A 20,610-nucleotide genomic window follows, 5' to 3' on the forward strand; every position below is an offset into this window, starting at 1 on the left:
AAAGGAAATCATTTGATAAGTGATATTAGTGGAAGATATTGATTATGACAAGGTGTCTCCACCCCTCAGAAGCCAGACATGACGTTCTCAATAGTGGTCAAGGGACAAATGTTATCAAAGATCATTATTATTTTTCAATTTACTGTCCTGTATGTAAAAAAAAACATATTTGCATGCATTGATGTTTTTATCTTATGTATTTCTATATACTTACATTTTATTTTAAATGTTTAATTATATTAATAGATGTTTGCATTTACAGGCACACAGGAAAGAAAAGATCAATGCGTAGAATCACATAAAGAAGAAATGTTAGCAGATAATGGTGAAACTAAATCATCTGAGCAGGAAGAGCAATGTGAACCATCTAATGAAATCCCAGAAGAAAGTTATGAGGAACAACCACAATGTCCTGTAAATATGGAGGGGAAAGACAACATTGACATAGCAGTGACTAGTTCTCCCACCAATCTGGAGAGAGGTGATTATTATTATTATTAATGATATACACGGTTATTATAGTGCCAAAATATTAAACAGTCCTGTACATTAAATAAGGGTTGCAAATGACTTATGGGTCTTTTAACTATCAGCTGTGAGCCACATAGGTTTTAATTTTAGCCTCTTAAACTTAGGGAAAAAGATGACAGAAAAAGTTTTACTCCAGCTAGCAGATCTGTCTTACTAAAAGAAAATCCGAACACAACAGTGAACAGTATGTAACGTAATTTACAAGTGACGTGAAGACAATTTAGCATACGTACAAACTAAAGGACACAAACTGCAACCTACTAATCCATAGATATTTTGACTGCATTAGTTTTCATTTTTAAATTTTCCCAAAAGTTTTTCTTAAGTTTTTCATTTTTCTTTTTACTCTTTTACTTTATCTTTTTACCATCAGTTTAGAATCAATACTCACCAGGGCTAATAGAGAGTAGGAAAGTTGTTACCACACTGGGAACCAAGAAAATCAGGAAAAAGGAGGGGTTTTTTTGTACTTTTTTTTTTTACATTTATAACAAATGTTTTCTGGAAAATATACAAAAGAATCATAATACTTCATCGCATATTGGAGAGAAAGTTGAAAATCATCACAATAAATCATATAAATAAAGTAATAAAAAAAAATAGATGTTTATATATAATATTAATATCATTATTAAACAGGATTTATATAGCGTCAACATATTACGCAGCGCTGTACAATAAATAGGGGTTGCAAATGACAGACGAATACAGTGACACAGGAGGAAAGGACCCTGCCCCGAAGAGCTTACAATCTAAAAGGTGGGGTAGTAAAACACAAGAGGAGAGGAGATATGTAGTGGTGGGAAGTAGTGACTGTTTCAAAAGACAGAAGATGTGTGGGCAAGTTTGAAACAATGGGTTTTGAGGGCTCTTTTAAATGAGCAGAAAGTAGGAGCAAGCTGAATAGAATGAGGAAGACCATTCCAGAGAGTTGGGGCAGCTTTGGAAAAGTCTTGGAGCCGTGCGTCTGATGAGGTTATGAGTGAGGAAGTCATTAGTAGGTCATTGGAGGAGCGAAGAGACCAGCTGGGGGAGTATTTTTTTATCAGGTCAAAAAGGTAAGTTGGACAAGAACTGTGGAGGGATTTGAAGGCAAAGCACGGGGGCTTGAATTTGATTCTAAGGTGAAATGGAAGCCAGTGTAGCGATCTGCAAAAAGATCCAGCGGAAGAGGAGCAGTGGAAAAGATGGATGAGTCTCGCTCCAGGGTTCATAACAGATTGAAGAGGAGAGTGTCGGGTTAGTGGAATACCAGAGAGGAGGAGGTTACAGTAGTCCAGACAAGAGATGATAAGGGCGTGTACAAGGAGTTTCGTGGTCTCTGGGGGAGCTAGGGGCAGATTTTGGAGATGTTGTGTAAGTGAAAGTGACAGGACCTGGATATGTTCTGAATATGGGGGGTAAATGAGAGGGCCGAGTCAAAGGTGACACCAAGACAACGTGCCTGAGGGGAGGGCTGAATAACAGTGTTGTTAACAGTTACATATATGTCAGGGGGAGCTTTGGAATTAGAGGGTGAGGAGATGGTGAGTTCGGTTTTATCCAATTTGAGTTTCAGGAATCAGTCAGACATCCATGATGATATGGCCGACAGGCAACATGAAACATTGTCCAGGAATGAAGGAGACAAGTCAGGGGTGGACAGATAGTTTTGATGCATCAGCATACAGATGGTACTGTAAGCCAAAGGAGAAAATGAAATGGTAAATAATTGAATGGATTGGTAATTTGGTATTGGTATGAATAATTAGGAAAGTGTTTGAAGTCAAAAGGAAAAGGAATCAAATCTTACCAAATAAGTTTAAGTAGTCAATGTAGTAGTCCAAAAATTCCTCCCTTTTCCGGATTTTCTTTTTATTATATTTATGATGGTTTGGCAAAAAAGTTATATTTTTTTTAGTATCCATGTAACTACCTTACTAACACACAAAACCAAATAAAAACAATTAGGAAGAACTTAAAAATAATAAAAATTAATATACAAATAATAACCATTTTCATTTCTGTATATGTATATTATTATGGGGACATTTTTTTCAAAACCCAGTGTGCAGCTTTAATAATATTACTGTTATTGTGTTGCCGTAAATTATAATTGCAGATATTAGAAGAGGTAAGTCCACCAAAAAAGATACATTCAGTTAAATTAGCAGCTCCCCACCTCCCTAAGTAAATATCTACAAAGAAAAATGAGTGGTCAAATATTCACCCAGATGGTGAACCTGAAAAGCAAGGAGTTTTGTGATACATATATATAAATTCACACACACACACACACACACACACACATCAAAAATAGAGCAACATTGACAGCTCAGTTTAACCAACGGTTACAATCTAATGCCACATCCATAATTTGAAATTTATGGATACTAGAAAAGGTATTTTAAAGGACTTTTAAGGCAAACAATTATTAAGATCTCACTTATGTCATGAATGTATTAAAGACATGAATTTATTCAGATTTACAATAACAAACTTTTTGTAAAAACATTACATGGATGTTGATGACTCCACAATATTTGGTACGGATACATATGCATGGTTATTGTTTAACGCATTTCACAGAATGTCCGCTTCATTAGGAACAAATCGCCTAAAACGGTTAAGAATTATATACATTAGGATTCAATGATATACACAAAAAAATAAAATACACAAAAGGTTTTTTACTCACATTCACTTTTTAGGTTGTTGGCTTACCGGTGGAAAGTGCCTAGATCTACATGGCAGTTCTTTAATGAAATTGTTCAATTGGTGGATGACGATCACAACATGCACGAGAGGAGGAACTTAACAATATATAAAGTAGTATTAAACCTCCTAGCAGTAATCCCAAGTGTGACTCAGGGTGGATTTATTGTACCAAAAGCGGTAATCCCAAGTCACACTGGGGGTCACTTTAAACTAAAAAAAAAAAACACTTACTTTGTTCCGTTGGTGTTCCCCAGCGTCCTGCTGGTCCCCGCAGGTCCTGGGGACACAAACTGCTCCTCTGATTTCCAGCCGCATAATGCAGCGTCGATCTCTGGGGTTTCCGGATAATGCCGGTGCAGCGGGCGGAGCAGGCAGATCGGCAGGAAATTTAAATCATTTTGTATTGGATTCAATACAAAATAGCTGTATTGAATCCAAAACAAATAAATATTCAAATGATATATATACATAATAAATGTTATATATAATATATATGCTACTGTAATGTTACATTACATGTCTAAATATTTTGTTTTTATCCTTTACAGATTTTTTTTTTGTTTAAAATGTATTAATAAATGTATTCAATGTCGATGAGTTATGCCTGAGAATTATAGCCTACAATTACACAGTTACATAGTTGGTTAGGTTGAAAAAAGACATAAGTCCCTCAAGTTCAACCACTTGGGTAATAAATATATCCCAGATATAAAACCCTATAAGACTCCCTAATTTTTTGATCCCAATCAGTCTTCTTTACTAGATATACCTGGCCTATAATAATTCTGTTGCCCAGTCATTATCTGATGTGATCTTCAATGTTGACCTGTGTACACGCATATTTTTTCATCCTCCGTTTTTATATTTCTGTTGATCTTTTGTACTTTCTGTTGACCTAAATGTATATTTACTTGTAAAATTCAATAAAAAATATTGAAATTTAAAACCCTTTAAGACATAGTTGGTCCAGAGGAAGGCAAAACAAAAAACCCCGGTACAATTTGCTTCAAGAGGGGAAAAAAATTCCTTCCTGATTCCATGAGGCAATCGGATGTTCCCTGGATCAGGGGTCTCTGTTATTTTTACTTTAAAGCCTTAATCCCTAGTTATATTCTGTGCTTCTAGAAATCATTCAGCTTTTTCTTAAAGCAATCTATAGAAGTTGCTGAAACTACCTCCTGAGGGAGCCGATTCCACATTTTCACAGACCTTAGGCTTAAACTTCTTTTCCTTCAGACGCAAAGCATGCCATCTTGTTCTTATAATGTTCTCAAAGAGAATAATGGGGAAGCGAGTTCTCTATATGGACCATTTATAAATTTATACAGGGTGATCATATCCCCCTTAGACTCTCTTCACAAAAATTTCACTTTCCATGCAAAAAAAAAGTGGAACACATTTTGCATGGAAATTTGCACAGAATTAGAACACTAGGGGGGTTAATAACATTTTATACTAGTTTTCATCTGTATTTTTGACCACTTACGGCAAGTGTTTTACATCCAATTATAAACTCATTATCCTGCTATGGTGAGTAATCCCAATCCTATTAGGATGAACACATTCAAAAAAGATGAATCTCATTTCATTTTCATCTAAATTATGGTTTACCCCCATATGATAGTTTAGGGGGGTCACTATTTAGCCACTTTTAATAGTATAAACCTGCTCATATATTTGTTTGTGTAGTCAACGTTTCGTCTTTCTGATGTAGAATCGACCACAATTACAGAAGACTAAATAATATTACATTTAATTCTATCTTTCAATTTAGGTCTAACCAAAATAGGAACCTGAAATGTGTCTTTTTGAGAAAAAAATCCACCTGCACTTTTTATAGTCTCCACATGCAAAAGTACCAATTTCGGTTCCCCTAATTTGTCTCTTAATGAAGGTGGTTTTCTGTATGTACACCTAGGGTAAGGGTCCATAAATTTACTTATATAGACATCTGAGGTGAGTATAGGATTCTTAAGGATACTTTTACTGTATCCTCTCTCAGATTTTTTATGAAATTCATTAGCTGCACTCTTAAAATCAACTTCGTTAGAACAGTTCCTTTTTTACGCAAATATTGCGAGTATGGTATGCTATTCTTCAAGGAGATAGGGTGTGCACTTCAAGCTTCCAGGACAGTATTTCCCACTGTTGGTTTCCTAAATAGTTTTGATGTTAGTGTTCCTTCTGAATTATTGCTTATTTTAAGATCCAGAAATTAGATTGCTCTGGTACTTTATTGCATTGTAAATCTAAGATTAAACCGATTACTTTGCAGTTTGTCAAAAAAATCTGACAATAAGGCAAAAGAACCCTGCCAAATCATGAAAATATTGTCTATGTACCTCTGCCACACTAATATGTGGCGCATGTACATACACAAGAGATCACCAGTGAAAATTTCCTTCTCCCATCCTCCCAGGTAGAGGTTTGCATAGGTGGGGACACATCTTGTCCCCATTGCAACCCCCTGTACCTGCAGGTAGGTCTTCTTGTTCAATACAAAATTATTCGGGGTGAGTATATACGGTAACACGGAGAGTACAAATAAGTTTCTTTGTGGAAGGTTTCTACTAGTTTCTGATAGCCAATTCCTTATAATTTGTAGACCTAGACCATGAGGGATACTAGAGTATAGCGCCTCAACGTCTATGGCTACTATCAACGCATCTGCTGGTACATTAATGTCTTAGATTACCTTCAGGACATCTAAAGTGTCCTCTAAATAAGAAGGTAGTCCTAAAACAAATGGTCTCAGGTAGTCATCTACCATGCGGCTTGCTTCTGATGAGATGTTATCAATACCTGGGACAATACCTGAATTTAAATAGATGATGCCTTGATTGGTCTGGTTAATATTGGCATTAAAATATAAATGCTAATGTTTCTGATGCAGGTATAGGAATAGGAATGAGATTACTCACCATACAGGATAATGAGCTTATAATTGGGTGTAAAACACTTGGCGTAAGTGGTCAAAAATACAAATGAAAACTAGTATGAAATTTTATTAACCTCCCTAGTGGTTGATTTATTTCCGGTTTTATATGTCTAAAAGCAGTACATTGTTTTTCATGAAAATGTATTTTACAGTATAATATAATAGTATGACTATAATAAAGTTTGAAACACAAAACAATGCAAAAATAATAAATTGAATAAATTAAAAAATCTATATATTTAAAAAAAAATACATATTATACTCATACTAATATATATACTGTAAAATAAATCTTCTTGAAAACAATGTACTGCTTTTACACATATAAATCCAATGTACTGTATTCAATACAGTATTTTGTATTGAATGCAATACAAATGGATTTTGAATTTCCCGCCCCACCGGCAACTTACACATGCACCGATGTCACCGGGAACTCCCTGGTGACTCATTGGATGCAGAAGCCGACTGAACAGTTACAATTTAAGAACCGCCATGTAGATCTAGGCACTTTCCACCGGTGAAGTGAATGTGAGTTTAAAAACTTTTGTGTATTTTATTTTTTGATGTATATCATTAAATCATAATGTATATAATTGGTAATTATTATGCTGTTTTAGGCATTTGTTCCTAATGAAGTGAAAGTTCCGTGACGCGTTGAACAATTACCATGCATATGAATTTGTACCAAATATTGTGGAGTCATCAAAACCAATGTAATGTTTTTACAAAAAGTTTTTTGAGACAAACATGACTAATCAAAAAAGGAACTGAAACATCACCTTTATGATGATCCAACAGGAAGTTGGACAATCAAGTCTGAGCCCATAATCTAAAACTATGTTTCTATTTTTTACCAAAACACTTTATCGTAGTTTGATTGGAATTGGATTTATTCTATGCATTAGTTGAAGGCAATTATACTTAAATAATTTTCCTAAAGATGGTTATTAATATCCTTATATATACATTTATTCAAATTTGTATTTATACAACTGAACTGAAATCTATTGTATCATCAAATACACACTAATCTATCAACACACCTGTTCTGTGAGCTTCTCTCAAGACCAAAGCATTTGTATCTCTCTCAACACAAGGTTTCAAAGGGTAATTATTTTCACAATTTAGAATTTACTTACGTACTAGCCTTTATTTTCAACAATTTGATTGTTTTTGTAATTATATTTCACTTTATTTTAAAACAGTCTTCTTTTAGGCTTCTGTGATATCCCCCTAAAGAAGCAGGTCCACCCTGCGACACGTGTCAATACTCATAAAAATATAACTGATTTAATTATACTTAGACTAGTGTGAGACACTAACCTTGTTTTCTTTAAAACAAACTGAATTTTTTTGTATAATTTTATTACAAGTCTTGTGTAAAATAGGTATGAAATGTTTTGATATTTTCTAAAACAAAATATATGTACCAGAAAACTCCCTGATTTTGGGGTTTACCAACTGGGTGAAAAGGTTCTCTTTGACCATCAATTTTACTTTTTGTATAATTGCAGATATGACAACTGAGGGGAATAATCCTATTTTATATATATATATATGATTTTCTGTACACTGATATGCTGCCTGAACTTTTACAGGACCACTGCCTGACCCGATGATTGGTTAAATAATGGTACCAGAACTGATAGCAGGCAAAATAACCAAACTATCTTGCAAAATTTCTAACTATAATATTGGAAAACATCAATGTATATGGCGTGTAAAAGTGAAATCTACTGGTGAGGTAACTTATGCAACCTATGATGGAAAGAAGCAACCATCTATAGAAAAAGATGACACATCTGATGAACAAAACACCATAGCTTACCTGGCTTTACTACCTGTAGAGCAATCAGATGATGGGTCAGAATTCATTGTGAGAGTTTCCCTTCCAGACTCAGATCGTGTGATAGAAAGACGTACAGGACCGATACATGTGAAAGGTAAGCAGTTTCTCTATATTATACCAAAATAATGTAGAATGACAGTACACAAACATAATACAGATATATAATATATAGGGGATATATAACAATAGATACTTCTATAAGAAGTACATCCACATCACAACCTTTTATTATAAAAACATAACTTATTAGAATCCTTACAAAATGTACAAGTATCAGCAAACATTGAACTTGCAAGGTGCACATTTCAGTCTCATTCAGCTGTCAATGCATTTGGCAGAATATGCTTCCTCAGGAAAAAAGAGACTAGTGCATCCAGATTTTAGGTAAAATAATAGTAATACAGAAATCATATGCTTCATGTTATAAGGAAGATAATGTAATCGGGTACTGGGTGCCCCCGCCATGATGGAATGTCAGGTAGAGTAAGACAGATAGCACTGGGGTCTACACAGTGGCCGAGGGATGTTTATTGCTTTATGCTGATTAACTTGTTGGTCATGAGATGTCCCATTAGGTATTTATGTTCAAATGTGTTTTATCAGTTTTTGGCAGAGACAATGACAGGAGGAGTTGTCCATTTTATAGGTCCAATTTCAACCTCCCAAAAAGCAGTTTGTTGAGAAAAGTTGACTGGCTTTTTTGACAATCCTGCCAATAACACACATTCTGTCCCATGGTAACAACACTTAACTGCTGAACTGAATGTTTGGAGGAGCAGAACTACAGCTACATCTACTACTCTCTTCATCTCTATAACAAGGAGGGGAGAAAACGGGGAACAATGCTAACTCCTAACAGTCAGCAGAGGCAGTAACCACAGGACTTTGTGCACTATATAAAAATGTATTAAATGTATATTTAAAGTGCATGGACAGCCAAACATTTGAGTACCATCACTTTCTGTTTGGTGACAATGTTCACAAGGACAAATAACCAGTGAATGTTATACTGAATTGAGCCACTTGACTCAAGGGGGGAAATGTTATTTTATCTAATATAGAAATGCAGTGTATCTTCTGTTTAGAACTATCAATTAATAATTAAGTGGTAGTATTATCTTAGCTTAGTGAATGAGATGATGTCCTGTTGACGTCAACTATACAATCATGTGGAAGCAAAAATCATGGTTTTTTTTATATTTCCTTCTAAGTAATTGGGTATTGTGAATTTTCACTAAGCTATGCAATATATCCATTTCAAGTAAATAATACACTTTGCTAAGTGAACAACCAATAATCATTTAGAAAAACAACAATAAAGCCCCCAACACACAGAGTGACCTCCAGTACAATAACCCCCAGCAGCAAACCTAGACATTATATTTTGGACCATGTATGGAAGGATTATTATTTGTAAAACATCTTTTTATAGTTGTCCAATGTTATATAAAATGAATTATTGATATTTTAGCGGGTGAGAAAACCCCAGCTAAAACAACAACAGACACGCAACAAACTCCAACCAAACCAAGAGAATTAACAGAAAAAAATGGTAATAAAAGTCCTGGATCACCTGAAAAAAAACTTCAACCAAAGGAAGAGGATTCAGAATCACCTGGCCAAAAACAGGAACTGAAGACACCAAAAGAGGGAGATGAAGAAACAGACGGTAAAACGCCAACAAGCAGAGTTGTTTTACAAGAAGAGAATCCTAACACAACAGACAATAGTAAGTCCCTAAATGTGGTGGCTGCATTGGTTTCCATTTTTTGGTCTTTTTTATTACTTGGTAATCCTGCCAGTAACACACTTTCTATGAAAAAAAGGTGGCAGGTTGAGGTTTAATAATTTCTCTTCCGCTTTGAACTATAAAATATTTAAAAAAATTGTTTTAATACCAGGGAATTGAACATGACAATTACAGAAAATGCAGAAATAACTTTCATTCAAAGGCAAACTAGAAATCAGCTTTTATAGAAGTTGAGATGAAACAACGGGGTTAATTTATTATAGAAAAAAAGTCTGTTCACATTGCAGAGTAACAAGCCTTGTGCATGAGGTGAAACTCTTAGTTTACTCCAAGTTTAACTGTCCAGACAATTAATATATGCATTGCAAGGCAATAATTCATTCTGCTGAGCAGCTTATGTTCCATTAGGAAAGCATCCTCAATGCCTTTTGAAACCCCCATCAGACACAGTAACTCCCAGCCACAGCAACATCTGGCACAATAACCTTCAGCAGGCACAGGAGCTCAATCACAATACCTTCCTCACCCAGCAAGTGATGCAGCCTTATAATACAGTCATGAATATAACACGTTTTTACATATCAGACATTTCCTGGGGTCTCTCATTGGTCATGGCACTTTGGAGAGTGTCTTCTTAGTGTCTTCCCAGCAAAAATCTCCGGTTTTCCTCTGTCCTAGTAGTTTGCATTATGGAGTAGTCTGTCTGGGATGGTGGATACTTTATTGGTTTTGGTCTACATAATAGCTTGGATTTTTCCCTGTACTGGCTGCAGAATTGTTGTATTTGGCAAAGCACAGAGGTAGCATTACTCAGAGAGAGGAACAGACTTCACCCCCTGGGCAGAGGCAGCAGAATGAACCAAAGGTAGGACTAGTGTTGGTGTTCGATTTCGGGTTGTCCTTATATTCAACCCAAATATGACTGTTCGAATTTGGGTAGACCCAACCTGAAAAAAAAAACAAAATTCAACGGCAAAAATTTGGATAAAAAAAGTGTTAAAAAAAGATTGTTAAATTTATCAAGTGTTTGTGTTTATTTAATTTTTTTTTTCTACAGGTTATCCTACAAAGATATCTCTTACTCTGTAACATACAGAGTACAATGTAACAAATGTATGATGTTACTGTGCTGAAAAGTGTGTTAGAGCGTAAAGCTGCGTACAATTTTTATCGTTGGAAATGAATGACGAACGACCGACTGGCCAAAAATAGTTTGTAAAAAAAAGTAACCAACGACGCCGACAAACGAGGATAGTCGTTGGAAATGACCGACCGGACCGGCGGATCGGATTGGACGACGATCATTGACCATCTATCGTTACGGTCGTTCAGTGATCGTGCATGTTCTGAGCATGCGCGATGAAGGAACATTTGATCGATACAGGCTGTATTGTGTATGTGAGTGTATGTGTGTATATATACGTATGTACAATATCTTTGAACGATCATGTCGTTATCTGTATGTACAGGATCGGTGCTATACGATCGTTCGCAGATATCGTGCAGGATCGTTCGTCGTTCGTTTACAAATGATAATAATTGGAAGTGTGTACGAAGCTTATGAGATACTTGTGGGGCATCTTCTCAACCATTGCAGCTGTGTCTGTGGAGTAGATTGTGCGATCCCAAAGGGACTACAGTTTAGTTAACTTGTAGTGCCCCGGGGATCGAAGTGGAACTGCAGAGTTTATCTGCAGTTCAGTTCCCACAGTCCGTGGGAACTTTGCGGTCACAGCTGTGGCTGCAAGCGATCCCCAGGCACTAGAGGTTGAATGGGGACAAGTTTCCCCATTCATCACATCTAGTGCCCTGTGTTCTTGGATAGAGAAACACTCTATCAAAAAACACATACTACTAGCAACAGCAATCAGGATCACTGTTGCAGTCCTATAGTATTTGTTACTGGATAGAGTTTCCCTATCCAAGAACACAGGACTCCCTGTGTTCTTGGATAGACAAACTCTACCCAAGAACACATACAACTAGGGCTGATTGCTCTTGCAGCCCTTAATAGTCTCTAAAAATTACCCGAATTCTCTCAACATTCACTTTAATGTGAGCTATTCAACCAGCATTACAGGTGACATTACTGTATAACAGACAATGACAAATGAGCCTTCTAAACCATGGACCACTTCTACTGTTTTCTGTAAATGATAACAATGTCTGAGATTAACATACCTTCAGTTAACATATTATAGAGAACAGTAGGTCTGTCCATATAAAGTAATTTTTTTAAACCAGATGAGCTGAAATCTTGCAATGTCATAAAAACATATTTTGTGTTCTGCATGTAATTTAAGGAAAATGTGGGGCATGGATTTGTACTAAATCATTGCTGTCTGTCCTTTAGTTTAGTAGATTTCATCTCACGAGCATGTTTTACAATTACACTCTGCAAACGTATAACCTAGAGCAGTTTGAAAATATAGTAGATTTACAGAATTCAGCAAGATAGAGACTGTTGTGATTGGTAATTGTTATAGCACAGAATTTACAAAAATATGAGGAGTGCAAACAATGTAGGAGATCAATAAATATATAAATTAACAAAGTCCCATATGGCCAAACCCAATCCATGATACTGCATTTCACAGGACTGCTCTCACAGGGGACCTTTTATTAACCCATCACACTCTTCTATAAAAAAAAAATACTAACAGTGTTTTTGCCTCCTCTTGCCTTAGGAGGAAGAACAGAAGGTGAGCAGCAATCTCTCCAACAGAGACCTAAAGAGTAAAAATAAATCTGATAAGAGTTCTGGAAATGAAGTAAAGAAGATCACACTACATGCTGCGTATTACAAATACAATATTGCTGCTAAGTAAAAAATGTGATAAAAATGTAATGTGATTAAATGTGAAACCATTATTATTAATATTAATCTGATAAGATTATTGTTGTTTACATGGATTATACTTTTTTTACAGCTTATTTCTAATATTGTATGGATTGGATTGTGCCTTCTTCCTCCTCTGTATAGGTCCTACAATGTAGGGGTGCAGTTATTTATCAGTATCTTGCACATGGAAACAACCCCATCCTAGACCCTCGGGATACATTTTATGGAAAATAAGATATTTGTATAACTTTCCAAGATAGTCCACAATGGCATATGTGTTTTTGTAACTGAGCCGTCTGTATGCATACCTATACCAACTTCATTTCTTAATTTGTAATTCCGTAAATTGTAATTAAACAACTGAACATTAAAGTGAACTGCATGCTGTTAGCATTTATGGTACCTGGATGTAATACCTATGTGATTAGATATTATTTCTGTGCTAGGGATTAGTGAGTTTCAGGGCTTCTCACTAACCCATTGGACATTTCTAGAACCATCCATCTCATGTCTGCCAGACTGCCACCTAAACTCCATTCACACGTTCATTTGTGGAAATGTTTATAAAACTGTCAGAAACTCCCCACAGATGTGAAGAGAATTTACAAACTTCATGCAGAGTCTCTTGTATGAAAAGAACATTGAAATTCTATGTTACAAGACTAAAATTACTTAACAAGCTGGGAATCACTTCGTGCATGCTATTGGAAATAGTTGTGTTTGCATTGCTGTGGATTATGGCGGAGTTCCTGGAGGAGTCGTGAGGTCTCATATTGCACCCACAATTTAAAGGGCAACACGTGCAAACGCATTAATCCATGGTGTAGTTTACTTTTTCTGGGTGTATCAGTTTGTCATGTACCTGGGAATGGTTTGCAGCCACAAGTGTGACCACTGGGGTATAAAATGGGTGCATTTGTAGTTTGCTGTTTATGTATTTGGGTTTGAGGAATGAGATTTTAGGTTTGGGAGTCCTGTTCAAGCAGCAAGTGTCACAAACAACAGGGAAAGAGTTATCTTCTATATGGGGACCCATCAATTTTTAATGTTAAATTGTAAAGGTCCCAAAACTGAACCCTGGGGTACACTACTAATAACCGTAGATCATTCAGAGTATGAATCATTAAGCACTACTTTCTGGATGCGGTCTTTATCCATTTACAGATCTATCCATTTAAATATTGAATAATCTATCCATTTAAATATTGAAACCTATAAACTCTAATTTGCATATTAACAGTCTGTGGGGTGTCAAATGCTTTAGCAAAGACCAAGTACGCTATATCGACTGCTACTACACTGTCTACCTGTTTACTTACTTCCTCATAAAAAAGAGAGCAAATTTGTTTGACAACTTCGGTCTTTCTTGAAGCCATGCTGACTATCACCTATAAAAGTTAAAGTTATAAAAGAAAGTTAAACTTACCAGTCTGTAGTTTACTTGATAATGGCTTTGCTCCATTTATAAAGATAGGAACTACATTTTGAACACCTGAAAATGTTTGAAATAGGAATACTAATTCCACTTGGCCCAATGCTTAATGGGCTGAATGTGGATCTTAGCTTTCTAAACTATTACACTGGTCAAGAAACATTTTCTTGCAAAACAGATTAAAGTAATCTTAAGGTATGTTTGATGCTTAGATTCCAAATATGGTACTGGTTTTGCTGGATTGGCTCTAGTTTTTGAAATAACGACCTCAATAATAACCTCATAAACCTCATAACCTAGAAAACTAATGAAACATGAAAAATAGGCAAAATTAAACTAGATATGCCTATGCATTCAAAGTTAAATTTTTTAAATACTTAATGTCATTAAATTCTATATTCAGTATATTTACAGAACTAATCACAAATAAGTAATTGTTAAAACTCTGTAAGATTTACTTTTATGCTGATGATCAGGATAATGACGTTGAAGGCTCCAGCAGTAGTCTGCCATCATGTGTCTATCTCATCTGTCCTGATACCTTTCTTCCATCACCTTTATATCTTGATGGAACCTCTCCCTTGTTCCTCACTGAAATTGCCAAGGTTTTCTGGAAATTTTTGCAAATGGCTATGGAGATAGTGTACCTCTACGCTCATAGTAGCAAATTTTGTACCAGTTCTTCATAATTTTGTGCTTTATGGTTACCCAAGAAGTTCTTGACAACCATGACATAGCTGTGCCAGGCAGAAGCATCAGTATCAGTAATGTAACTTGTGAAAATTGAATTATCAGTTTCAGAATCTGGGGTCCCTCAAAGATTCCTGCTTTTAATTTTTCATTCCTCAGTCCAGGGAAGAATCTACAAATGTATTCTGGTACTCCCATATGGGCTAGTAGTCCAGGGATGTTACAACAGTACACAAAGTCTCCATCTTCACTGAAGTATGGTAGGAGTGTCACCTCTCTTGTCCTCTAAATGGTTATCCTATCTTCCAGCAATTCCAATGATTGAAACCTTTTACTTTCAGCACAAAAATAACAAACATTATGATGATTTTTACAGTCTGGCTATACCATAGGTACACCAAATTGTCCATTGTACCAAAATATGCAAGATATGCTTGTTTCACAAATTCTGTAATGTTTCTTCTGTAATTTGTTTCTGTTTTTTGCTGGGAATACTCACCACAAATGCAGCAAAATACATTAGGGTCATCTAAACAACTTCTTCTTGAAAAACTCATATTTCTGTAAAAAATTAAATTGTCTGAAAAAAGAAGGCAAATGAAAGTTTCATAAAAATAATGCTACATTTAATATATAGAATGCAAAACAATGGTGTAAATAAAGATTGATAATAATATGCTGTGTTAAAATTTGTTGTTGGTAAAATCATATATTTGGATTACTGTATCACAAGAACTAAAGCCAATTCAATTAAACTAAAGTAATTTCTGGATTCAGCAGTCCTGAAATACATTAAATATATTTAAAAAACCTTGGCAAGTGAAATTTTTTTTTTGTTTGAGCTGTTATCAGGTATTTTAATGAAAATTTTTTTTCATGCTGATGGATTCCCTTAGGCAAATATCATTCATTTTCATGCGTGTGTAGAGATGTCAGTAGATGAGTGAATGATTGTGGTTGGATGGAAGTTACTTGACATATCCATGATGTCTTCATGATTGCATCTTTAGTCAGTATAGTGGTTTTATAACATCAGAGAATGAATGTATCAATGCCATATGTTGAATTTAATATTATTTTCCAAGGATGCTGATCGTTTGGGAATTGTTAATTTATAACAAATGTTATCTAGCATTCATATGTAGCTTATCTTCCCCCTCCGCCTACCAATTCCATAGTACAATATTCTAGTCCTTATCTGGATTCTTTTTATTAGGCTTTTGCTAAATGACCTTGTTATCATTACTGCTTGGATCTATGAAAATGAAGTACATTCCTGAAAGCTTGTCCTGAAAACTGAAATGATGATGCAAATAATGGAATATCACAAATCCTACTCAAAAGAATTTCCCTTACATCGCCGCAAACATAAAATCAAGCTGCATGTCTTTATTCAAGTCAGTCTCTTACCCCAGCGGTCGCCAACTGATGGTCTGCAGCGCAGGCCGGTACAGCTCCCCGCAGAGTCAGGGGAAGGACCTAGCTGGGGGCCAGAGCAACAGACCACGTCTCCTGGAGACATTGCAGGCTCAAAGCGGTGAGCAGGTTGTGTCTCTGGACAGGCTTAGACCTGCGATGGGAGAGTGGGCGGGTCCTGGCATAATGACATCACTTAGGGGGGAAGTTTCTTTTTCGTTGAGTGGCACACAGCTTCCCGTGAGTGCATGGTCCAGAGCCTGTGAGTTTAGTAGTCTGTAGGTGCAAATAGGTTGGCAATTTTTGTCTTAGCCGATATCTGGTCTGTCATGTGTAGTCTTTATATCATATTACAGAAAGCTCCAGTTTGCGTTTGGACTTGTTCATTGGTCAAACAGCAACAGCAAATAGGCAATGTACCCTTACAAGAGGTTGGTTTTAGCGACAGAAAAGTCCAAACAAAAATAATATACAACTTCCTGGCAAGCACAGAACTGCCTGCTCTCTAAACAAAATAAAACTCTGTTTAGACAAACACAGACTGACCCACAATTAGTTCAACCTACAGCCAGCTGCTGCCTAGCACGGGTTGGCTAAATAGGTTTCCAGGCCTTAGGAAAATATATCCCTGGAACTGGGAACCCACCAGACCCTGTTCTTGCAAATTCCCAGCAAAACCCGAACAGAAATTTTGAATGACCACCAGAGCTAGTTCCCTATAGACAACAGGTTTTACCTTGGATGTGGTATCTGAGATACCTAGGTCACACATAGTGCTCATTCAGCACTCTGCCTAATAGGACAACTTTTGTCCCTGTGTTACTATAGTCAGTAGGAAAATACCGTAAGGGGAAACCATTTGTACCTGTCACTAAATACATAACAAGTAAGTGCTTATCATATTACAGAGAGTAGCAACATCATTATAGTGGGTATAAAAAGTGTAAAACTTCCTTGTTAAAATGCCAGATTTTTCCTAACTTTTCACGCATTTACTGTGATCTATAACCTATAACAATTCAGTTTAAAAACAAACATATCTGGGGAATATATATATATATATATATATATATAGTTATAAAACATTGGCACACTTGCATTTAGGTCAGAAAGTGCACCACTTCTCCAGAAAATTGTAGCAATTACAAATGCTTTGGTATTGTCATGTTTATTTATTTTGCTGGCACTGGAAGAACACAAAAAAGAAGAAAGAAAATCTGGCCTGGTTTAAAATTATTGGCACCCTCAACTTAATACTTTGTAGCTCAGCCTTTGGAAGAAATAACTGATGTATTTTACATTACGTTACATGTGTTTTGGACCATTCTCCCTTTTCCAGCTGCTCCAGGTCTCCCAGATTTGCAGGGTTCCTTCTCTCAACTGTTGTAACCTGGTTGCATAGGTGCACACATCCTTAATTACTTTGTTGAAGCACCTTTTGATGTAATTCCAGCATTCATTATTCTTGGGTCAGAGTCTATCAGAATGGCACATCTTGACTTGAAATTTGCCCACTGTCAGATTGTAAAGTCATCTCCTCTGCCCTCTTTAGGTTGCCCCACAGATCTTCTATTGATTTTAGGTCTTCTTTCTAAAACTGTAGGTTTCTTCTTGTGAAACCATTTTTTCTGTTGGTCTGGATGTATGAGCGGGGTCATTGTTGTGTTGAAATGCATTATTTTTCATGCTAGGTGTGGACCCAATTGTAATTCCTAATTGGCTGGATTCTCCTACTGAAGAGGCGGCCTCTCTGCTATGGAATTGCAGGAGAAAATTTCCCCGGAGATCTGGGTGTGTTGCGACACAAGGAGAGAGCATCCCACTGGGCCCTACGGCCAATGAACTTTGATTCTCACCCTATATTTCCTGGTGCCTATCTGGGTTTGTTGGTTTGTCCTCTTCGTGAACTGCTGTTGAATGTAGTATTACCATTACAGTTGAGCCGATCTATGACTTCATGACTTTAATTTTGAAATGTTTTCTGGGAATAGTTAGATCGCCTTGGAGGACCGGGTTATCATGCTGTGGTAACTGCCTCAGTGTCTTCGAGGTCTTGGGGGGTTGTCGGCTGAGGCCCCTTCTCATATAGCTATTTACATGGCCTTATCTTCTGGGTATTATGGCAGGTCTGGCGACCTAATGTACAATTGATGATGGCTCGCTATGGGGTGACGACCATATGATAATAATTGGCTGCTTTAGCTGTACTGTTCTGTGCCTTTGTAATATGTTGGCCAGGCTGGACGGCTCCATACTTGTAGATTTGGAAGCAGTTAAGCAAGAGATGTCAGTAGTTGATACTAGAGTAATAGCCATGGATTCTTAAGCTAGTGCTATGCAATCCTCTGTGACCACCCTAGAATCTGATGTGGGCCATTTTAAATCACAGTTTATCTCCTTACTTCGCCGCACTGATGACTTGAAAATCGCAGTAGGAGAAATGATATATGCCTCAGGGGGATCCCAAATGTGCTCGCTATGGGGTGACGGCCACATGATGATGACTGGCTGCTTTAACTGTGCTGTTTTGTGCCTTCTTGCCCAGTGAAGCTCAAGGCTCTTGATGTGGTACATTTAAAAGTACTGTTATCCATTGTATGGGTATGTTTATTACTAACATCGGTTGGTGGATTGAATAGTCCACGGTGGGCGGTGCCTCAGACTTAATATAACCTACTGGGTTTACCCCCGGGCCGGAGTGATGGGCACTGTTTGAGCCTGATTGCTTATTACTGATGGTGGCGATAGGGGCGCTGCTGGCCGTGGACTACTCCAAATTAATGACTGTATACGGGTCTATACATAACTATATGTTTGATGTATGTTTTTAAGGATAGATGTGCTACCCTAGTTGGTTTCCTCCTTGTTTCTGATTTACCTGGGGAAGCAATGTTGATTTATTCTTATACTGTTTTCTATCTGCACTATAGGTGGATCTTGGAACATTAGTAAATAAAATAGTTGCTGTGGAGGCTGGTAGGGCCATGCCTCTGTCAAGTTCCACTACCCCCACTAGTCTGCTCCTCTCCCTAGTGGTTAGGAGCTAGTTCCTGGTTTGTATTATACAATCTGGTAGGCTTCCGCTGTTCAACCGAAGCACTTTCCACCTCCCTATCTCTAGTCACTCCTTCTCTTCTTCCCCTCTCTTCTTTCTTGTTTTACTTTCCTATATCTGTCCCTCTCCTCCCCCCCCCTCTTTTTCTTCTTTTTAATTTTCTTTCTTTTTCCTCTCTGGTCCTCCCCTCTTTTCTTGCCCCTTCCCACCCTTTGAGTGGTCCCGAACCTAACCTTAGCTCCCCGTGTCCTCCCCTCCTCCTTTGTTTTTTCTTTGATTGCAGTGAAAGTATAAGATAGTTGACAGACTACTTCTGCGCCTACATGTCACTAAAAATCACATCTATTAATGCGAAAGGTCTTCCCGACCAAACGCTCAGTGGTATTGAATTTCCTCAATAGCTCAAAATGTCAGATAGTGTTTATACAGGAAACAAATTTCTGTCACGATAAGATACCTTCACTTAGGAACCGTCGATTTCAGACGTCAGCATATCATCAGACGTCAGCATATCATGGCTCATCTCCTGACTCTAAGTCCAAGGGTGTCAACATATTGAATGATAAATCCCTTCCTTGGACGCTAGTTACTTTGAAGGGGGACCCTGAGGGGCGGTATCTCCTAGTTAAGCGGAAGATCCATACTAGATTGTTTACCCTGGTTAACCTGTACCTCCCTAACACTAACCAAGTGTCTTTTTTGGAGGAGTTTCTTGAGGTTGCTGATGTATTTGCAGAGGGAGTTTTGGTAGTAGGGGGCAATTTTAACTTAGCACTGGACCCGGCCCATGATGTTTCTAGGGGGGCTTCTCACCTCCCATGTTCTGTTCTGTCCTATGACGCCTAAAAAGCCTCTTGAATCTGCATCAGCTAACTGATATCTGGAGACTACAGCACCCTAGTGAGCATGACTACACTTTCTATTTTCCTGTTCACAAAACTTACCCGTGCATAGATTTTTTTCTGGTCAAACACGATGCGATATCCCAAGTACAAAATACAGAGATTGGGAATATGACATTCTCTGATCATGAACCGATTTCGATCACAATATTATCTGATGTTTCCCCCCCTAGGGGCGGTTCTTGGTGTCTGAATGAATCTCTTTTATCCCCTGGCGACTTTGGGACTCATTTGGAAAGAGAGATATTGGCCTTCTTCGATAGGAATGAAGCGTCTGTCTCTAGCCCACTGAATATATGGGAAGCCCATAAATGCTATGTGAACGGTCTGGTAATCCAGCAAGGCCATAGGATTAAAAAAGAATGCCTCAGGATCTGTATGCTCTTGAGACTAGACATAAACGTGGCCACTCCCCAGACACAGAGGCACAATTAGTGGAACTGAGAGGGAGAATAAATATGCAGTTCTGTTACCAAGCAAAGTCCCAACTAGACAAATGCAGGGA

At 37.1% G+C, this 20,610-nt stretch overlaps 1 protein-coding gene across 1 annotated transcript; it reads left to right on the plus strand.

Moving 5' to 3' along the window:
* The first annotated feature begins 264 nt into the window (after positions 1-264).
* On the plus strand, positions 265-15,535 carry LOC140334992 (uncharacterized). The gene is made up of 4 exons (XM_072417319.1): positions 265-481; positions 7,768-8,112; positions 9,490-9,747; positions 12,456-15,535. Exons 2-4 carry the CDS (start codon positions 7,800-7,802, stop codon positions 12,506-12,508), a joined length of 624 nt encoding a protein of 207 aa, XP_072273420.1. The 5' UTR covers positions 265-481; positions 7,768-7,799; the 3' UTR covers positions 12,509-15,535.
* Positions 15,536-20,610: the final 5,075 nt, after the last annotated feature.

The sequence above is a fragment of the Pyxicephalus adspersus genome, chromosome 7 (genome assembly GCF_032062135.1).
Source record: "Pyxicephalus adspersus chromosome 7, UCB_Pads_2.0, whole genome shotgun sequence".
Classification (NCBI taxonomy): domain Eukaryota; kingdom Metazoa; phylum Chordata; class Amphibia; order Anura; family Pyxicephalidae; genus Pyxicephalus; species Pyxicephalus adspersus.